Raw genomic sequence first — 7,812 nt, forward strand, 5'->3', positions numbered from 1 at the left:
GGGAGACCTTTTGCCAGACTATTTGAATATAATGAAGGATGTGGATGTATTTGCAAGGTTTAGAGTAGGAAATGAATGTAGAAAATGTAAATATTGAATGAAAGAGGAAGAAATGATATGTAGGATATGTGAAAGGGGAGATGAAACAATGATGCATGTACTAGGAAGATGTGAGGAAAGTAAAGATTTAGATGCATGTAAGGAGATATTAAGCAGGAGTGGCGACGGTCTGATTCTACTTAATTAAAAAAAGAAAGGGTTTTCAGTGTATGTGTGTATGTATATACGTATGTGATACGATAAGTAAGATTCGATTACTTTTTTTTTCTTATTATTTAAGTTAAGTTAACTTTCTTTTGTAATTGTTGTGTATGAATGAAGGCTTAGTTTGATAAGAATTGTATGTATTGTGTAAATAACTTTATGTTGAAATATATTACTACTACTACTACTACTACTACTACTACTACAATTAGTGAAAAAAGTGGTGACATCAAAAGATATTAGTTTATAATCAGTGGGAATTGTGAGGTTTTTGATTTTTTCAATGAAGTCAATACTGTTTTCAATGTGACTTGTTTTTTTGCCAGTGACGTTGCTCAAAACTTTGTAAAAATATTTAGAAAGACTGTACTAGGACTAGTCACAGCAGAGATGATTGGCCGAAGCGGATTGTCTTTTTTATGTATTTTTGGTAGAGCGTAGAACTTAGGTACAGTTCCTGTTTCACAGATCAGCGCCTTTTTCTGTGACTCATCTATGTAATTGTTTTTAAACCAAGATCTGAAAAGTTTGTTGAATTTATTTTGGAACGTTGTGGTTTGATCCTTTTTACAACGTTCATAGTTGTCTTTATCAGCGAGCATGTTCATCGCTTTACCAATATAGTCGGTTCGATTCATAACAACTGTGACGTTGCCCTTGTCCGCTCTTGTAATGAAAATAGTAGCTTTCTGTTTCTTTAAGAAAACTCCAGTTGAATTGAAAAGTTGTAATATAAGTTTATCTTCTTGTGATTGTTTGTAATTAAATCTATTTTTTTATGATGTTAGTTATGTCAGAACGTAGTTTGTTGTGATGTTTGGTTTCTATGTTTTTAATCTTGTTTTCAACATCACAGACAATATCTTCAACTGGAAAAGTATGGGCGTCGTATGGAATGCCAAAATTCGGACCAAAACTAAGAAACTTTTTAACTCTCGGTGGAAGTTTAATATTAGATAAGTTAACTGTCCATTTCTTGTGATCGAAATTTAGTATACGATCAGTCACAGTAGTCTGTTGTTCACTTATAATATCGAATTCCTTTTTTAGTCGCAATTTAGTTCTGTAACACATGTGCTTTCTCTTTACTTCACACGTAGATAAACCTGACATTAAATCGTTCGAGCTCAAACTTTATTATTAATTATTATTAAAATTAAATTTGAAATACCTAATAAATTTATTTTTGCTGGGATTTTATTGTTACAAGTTTGGGTCGAAATTGTAATTTTTATTATTATCGCTTACGAAGGAACGGGGTTAGTGGGATTGATTGTAAATATCGGTTTGCTATTTCCTTAACTCTTTTACGTTTCTTCTTTCTTTTGCATTTGTCGGTACTGCAGTAAATGGTAATAATTTTTGTTACAGCAGCTTTTTCGTACAAAATTGCTACAATGGTGTTTTACTGTTGTGTTCACGGTTGCTCTAATACCAACAGGGATGTTCCTATGAATATCTTTCCTAAAGATGAAATGATAAGGAACTGAATTTTCAATGTATATTTTTTACTAAAGTACACGTTACTTTGGCAATGATGGTTAATGTAGCCATTTCGTACGTATTACGTTTCATATGGAGTTGCACGATTTGCAATAGTGCATATTAAGAATTAGTGTCTGTGACTTATAAATTAAGTTGCAACTTTTTATTACGATAATTTTATTTATTATTATTTCCTTGATCACAGCTATATCAACTGTTGATTGAACGGGTTGGCCGTGCCCATTTCATGCAAAAGCTCCCTGTAAGGATATCGTATCGGGTATCACATCCACTTCAGAGTGGACTGTTTGTACCATGATCGGTGAAACTAATCGACCGTAAAGCAGGATGGTGTTCCGACGTTATTGGTGTCAAACGGTCCTGCAGAGAGAGGTAATTAATATCGTTTTTTCCACTTGTCCTCCATAGTTTCATTATGCTTCATTTCATTAGAAAACCAATCACTGCATAGATGTGATTGTTATTAAGAATTCATTAGGAATTGAAATGAATTAATATTTTCTTGCGGTTAATGACAGGCCTTCGTTTTTACAAAGAAGTGCATGCACCGTATACTGCTGTGTTTCCGCATAAATTCCCATACAAATATGTTGCTCTAATTTTTTTGTTTTCACAGACGTCCCACTACCGACAACGGCGTCTGTAATCGCAACCGGTCAGTTCCGTAATAATATGACTGTTGTCTTCTCATTTACGCAATGAAACTTTCTTCACAGGTACTACATTTCCCGTCGATATAGAAGCAACAACCTCCCGATTTACTTCTGTTGCCTAAAGTTCCGGTAAGTTATTGTATATGGTATATGACTATAATGCCATTGTACTTATTTTCAATTTTTTCACAAATGTGCTCGTTTGCATGGAAATAGAAACGACACCTGCTCCGTCCACATGTGCACCCACACTTACTGGTAAGTTGTCCCTCATTACTTACTTCTTTGTAACTCAAATTGATAAATGATCCTTCTAGAAATGGGCTCCAAAGCAGTACGTCGGTCACGCAAACGCTCTCTGTTTTTAGTTGTGAAACCGAATGCGCGCCAGTTACGAAAACTGCTCAGACAGTTCGGACAATACTGCCACGGACTGTCATGACCAATAGAAAAAAATTGAAAAAATGCCATATTATAGCTCATTTCACGGCATTTTCAAAGACAGTACCTAACAAATACACTTACAAGTTCGTCATGGCTCAGTTGAAAGGACTAGGTCTGCGCTCGCGGGGGCAAACGTTACTCTGACAACGAGGAGATACTGTTTTTGTCCCGGTTAAAACAAAGTCCGAAGGGGTAGAAACTTTTGCGACAGCTTTTTGCGGAACCATCTCGGGGGACTTTAAAGAGATTCCTACGGCAAGAATCGTTTGCCACCGGAATCAATGAAGGCATTATGAATTTCATTACGAAGAAGATTCAGTCGGTCAACATACTGGAGCGGTACTTCATCGTCGTTTTTGATGAAATGGCTTTCAACCAGTCCTGCAGTACAATCACGGTTCCGATTCGATGTATGGCTTCCAGGACAACGGTCACGTTGGTGAGGAGGTATATATTAAGTTGCTACTGTTTATTATGATAATTTTATTTATTATTATTATTTCTTTGATCACAGCTTCATCAACTATGGATTGAACGGGCAACCCTGCAGAAACCGATGGACCTTGAAAGAAGATCGTATCCAGTGTGTCCACTTCGGAGCGGACTGTTTGTACTGTGCCTCTCATAACTGGTTGACGAGGGTGCCGTTCGTATTTTCCTAAAAGATATTCGTCGCATCTGTTTATAAAGTTTGTAACATCTTCAGCTATGTTGGTCAAGTAATAAAATTTTTGGAGATGTTTAACCGTTTCCTGAATTCCATTGTGATTGCTATTATGGTAGTTCTGTACTGTTTCAAGTTAAGTTTCCCTATTTTCCATATTAATCAGATTTTTCATACATTTGATAATTTTGAAGGGTGAATATTGTTATTCTTGCTTCAAATAATCTATTAAGACACTTTCTATTTATGGATTGTCGAAATAGATTGCTATAGCTTTATTTGGTCGAAAATATTCTTTTACTAAGTCTTGAATGTTGTTTTGAATGTTATATTTATTTAGAGTGACCTTCACGAGCGTTTTTGATTTAAAGAGTTGCTTTAGATGGCTAGAGTACGTTGTTTTGGCTGTTAGAATAATTTGAAGTTTGTAGGAATTAATTTTTTTTCGGCAATCGGGAATGCAAACGTATGGTTTTCTTCTGCCGTATGTTGTGCGGTTGATTGCTCTTCTTGACTTATTTGTTCTTTCCAGTATTCTTCTATTTAGGTAATTTTTATCTGTACATCTATTTTCCCAATGTTTTTCAAACATTTTGTCATAGGTTGAATAATTTTGGCAAAAGTTTTGATAAATCTCCGGTAATATCCCATAAGTCCTAAAAATGCTCTTAATTGCTTGACATTTGTTGGTATCGCGTAATTTTTAATTGCTTTAATTTTATCAGGACTAGGTAAAATCCCCTTTGGTGTAACTACATGACCTAGAAATTGTACTTCTTTGCGGAGGAATTCACATTTGTCCAGCTAAAGCTTTAAATTACACTTCTTAAATTCTTCAAAAATATGTTTTAAATGATGTAAATGGTCTTGTAAGGATTTCGAAAAAATAATAACGTCATCCATATATACAAAACAAAACTTATTTAAATATTTTCGAAGCACATTTTCCATAACTCTTTCAAAAGTTGCGGGTGCATTCTTCAATCCAAAAGGCATCCGCACATATTCATAGTGCCCATTGTCCACTGTGAATGCTGTCTTTTTGATGGGGTCCTTAGCTACTTCAATTTGGTGAAAACCTTGGGCAAGGTCCAGCGTTGAAAAGTAAGTACACCTTCCTAAATTGTTGAGAATTTCCTCAAGTTTCGGCATGGGATATTTATCTTCCACAGTTATCTCATTGAGACGTCGGTAGTCGATAACAAGTCGGTATTTCTTTTCTCCACTAGCGTCCATCTTTTTTGGAACAATCCAAACAGGGGAGCTGTAGGGGCTAATAGACGGTCTTATGATTCCATCCACCAAAAGCTTTTGAATTTGTTCTTGTATTTATTTCTTCAAATGTTGAGGATTGCGAAAAGGCCGAACGTAAGCAGGTTCATCATCCTTTGTTCTGATGTAATGTTTAACATGATTAGTAAATGTTAATTTATCTTCATTTTTATTAAATATTTCCGCATATTTATTTGCCAGTTCCAGTTATTTACACTTTTTTTCTATGTTTAGATGATCCATTCTTAAAAGGTTTTCGACGTTAATATATTCTTTCTCGAAAGTGTAATCAAGTTCTTCTAGTTCATCCATAGGGGTAACTTCTACAGGGTGTTCAAATATGTATGATTCTTCGGAAGTGCTTGGAATGATAGCAAATCCGTTTGCACTTCTACAAGAGCTGAAGGAATATTTAATTCTGGGATTTCTTCTAAAGATACTGGTCCATGGTTAATGTCGACTAGTAAATGTATTTTACCATTTTCCGGCTGAACTTCGATTGGTTGAAAAAATCGGGGCTTATTATACAGGTGAAATGGTATTTCTAGATCGTTTAGAGTTATTGTATTAACTTGGTAGTTAACTTTTGTTCCTAATTGTTTCAAATCGTTGGTTCCTATAAGTGCGTCGAATTTTTCATGCCACTTCATAATTCTAAGTTGAATTGGATTGTATATATTTATACCTTCCAAGAAAGGGTAATGCAGATTATATTTTTCACTTCTATGGTGTTAGTCATGTCAGAACGTAGTTTGTTATGATGTTTGGTTTCTATGTTTTCAATCTTGCTTTCAACATCACAGACAATATCCTAGACTGGAATAGTCTGGGCGTCGTATGGAATGCCAAAATTCGGACCAAAACTAAGAAACTTTTCAACTCTCGGTGGAAGTTTAACATTAGACAAATTAACTATCCATTTCTTGTGATCGAAATTTAGTATACTCTCAGTCACAGTAGTCTGTTGTTCACATATAATATCGAATTTCTCTTTTAGTCACGATCTAGTTCTGTAACGCGTGTGTTTTATCTTCACTTTACACGTAGATAAATCGCTCGAGCTCAAACGTTGTTATTAATTATTATTAAAATTAAATTTGGAATACCTAATAAAATTATTTCTGCTGGGATTTTATTGTTACAAGTTTAGGTCGAAATTGTAATTTTTATTTTTGTCACTTATGAAAGAACAGGGTTAGTGGGATTAATTGTAAATACCAGTTTATTATTTACTTAACTTTAGGTTTTTTCTTTTTTCCTCATTTTGTCTGTACTCTTCTACTGCAATAAATGGTAATAATTTTTGTTACAGCAGCTCTTTCGTACAACATTGCTACAATGGTGTTTTACTGTTGTGTTCAAAGTCGTTCTAAGTAGTAATACAGTGTCGCTTCTGGGACTCCAGATGGCCTATCCATCCAGTTCTGACCATCGTCCAGTTCTTCGGCGCCTTTGGAGGTCATTCTTCAGCTGAAGAAGGTCATATCTTACCACAAAGTTCATCTTTAACAAGACCTAAGACTTTTTTATTTTTTAAAGGTATATTATAAATATTATTCGGTGGATAGTCCGATGTATCAAATTTATGTATATCATGTTTTATATGTTGANCACAAAGTTCATCTTTAACAAGACCTAAGACTTTTTTAGTTTTTAAAGGTATATTATAAATATTATTCGGTGGATAGTCCGATGTATCAAATTTATGTATATCATTTTTTTTATGTTGATAAATATCGTCAACAAAGAACTGGTATACTAGCGAGTCTGTGTCAGTATAACGTAATTTGGCCCTCTCACAGAATTTGTTTTGAATGTAATTATAATGAAAGTCGTATAGTATAGTTTTTGAAATGTCAAGTATGCAGAATCCTATGTATATTGGCTTGTTAAATGTAACATTTAGCCTTTTCATTTCAATAAGTACCATATTTTCATCAAATATCGTACAACTATGGAAATTTGGTTGTGAAATATAATAATTTGCACCATATCTTCCGGACCATTTTGTTACCAATTTAACATCCTTATATTTTCGTACGTTTTCCATTGTCTTACCAAATACAGCGTTATTCATAAGTTTGTAGAAATTTCTTTCAAAATCGTTTCTGCTCGCCTGTCGTAAACTTGTATTCAAATCGACATATTTTTTTAACCAAGGTGATTGTTTAAATTTTAATACACGATGAACCTTTTCAATTTCAATACCTAAATTTAACGCCTGTTTTAAATTCCTATAATGAATAATGTAGTTTTTCTTATCGTAAAGTGTGGTCATTAATTTATGCATTTTTGAATTGGAAGCTGGTGGAATTAAATGTTCCGGAAGTAATGGTAAATCACGATGTTTTTTATGTAGTTTTACTGGATAAATTAGGTCGATTTCAAATATGTAACCGTACTCACCATCGTCGGGAATGTCATTAATTACAATAGAGTAGACATCATCAACCCATTCAAATTTCCCTTCTGGTAAAGGAAACGACATCGCATAACCGTAGAGATTATTTACGTCGAAATACATTAAATATGATATAGGTTCATTTGCATTAAAACTACTTCCCATGTACTTATTATTTGCTTTTCCATATCTATTACACGCCTGCGAGACACCCCCACGTATCCCTCGTTCTAGGAACATTATCATATCAATATCAGTTAGTAGTTCTAATTCAACCCCCGTAAGTTTTAGCATACTATCGAAAGCGAGCCCTGGCGCAGTATAATAATGTAAACTATCCAGTTTGTACGTGTTCCAACAAGTCAATCGAAAATTTTCAAAAATGTCAGCAAGAAGCAAAACATCTGTTTCTAATATATTTCTGCGTAAAGTATTAATTTTGAATGTTGAAAGTATTAATTTTGAATGTATCCCAAATTAAACAAGCATGTTCGTAGTCTTCGTGAGAAACGTGACAGTCGTTAATCGTGCTGAAAAAACATTCTTTAGGGGGTAATTTAGTATCATGTAATTTTTCCCAACAGTCCATGTATTCATATGGAAAAATA

At 34.1% G+C, this 7,812-nt stretch overlaps 1 protein-coding gene across 1 annotated transcript in view; it reads right to left on the minus strand.

The window, feature by feature from the left end:
• Positions 1-7,604, minus strand: part of LOC112906028 (DNA polymerase-like) — a 20,473-nt gene extending 12,869 nt beyond the window's left edge. Inside the window, exons 1-3 of the mRNA XM_025979583.1 lie at positions 6,563-7,604; positions 4,534-4,767; positions 836-959 (exon numbers count right to left, since the gene is read on the minus strand). Of these exons, the coding sequence (XP_025835368.1) occupies positions 836-959; positions 4,534-4,767; positions 6,563-7,498 (1,294 nt within the window). The 5' untranslated portion in view covers positions 7,499-7,604. The remainder of the gene's footprint in view (positions 1-835; positions 960-4,533; positions 4,768-6,562) is intronic.
• Positions 7,605-7,812: the final 208 nt, after the last annotated feature.

This window comes from Agrilus planipennis, unplaced genomic scaffold (assembly GCF_000699045.2).
Source record: "Agrilus planipennis isolate EAB-ADULT unplaced genomic scaffold, Apla_2.0 scaffold218, whole genome shotgun sequence".
In the NCBI taxonomy this organism is placed as follows: domain Eukaryota; kingdom Metazoa; phylum Arthropoda; class Insecta; order Coleoptera; family Buprestidae; genus Agrilus; species Agrilus planipennis.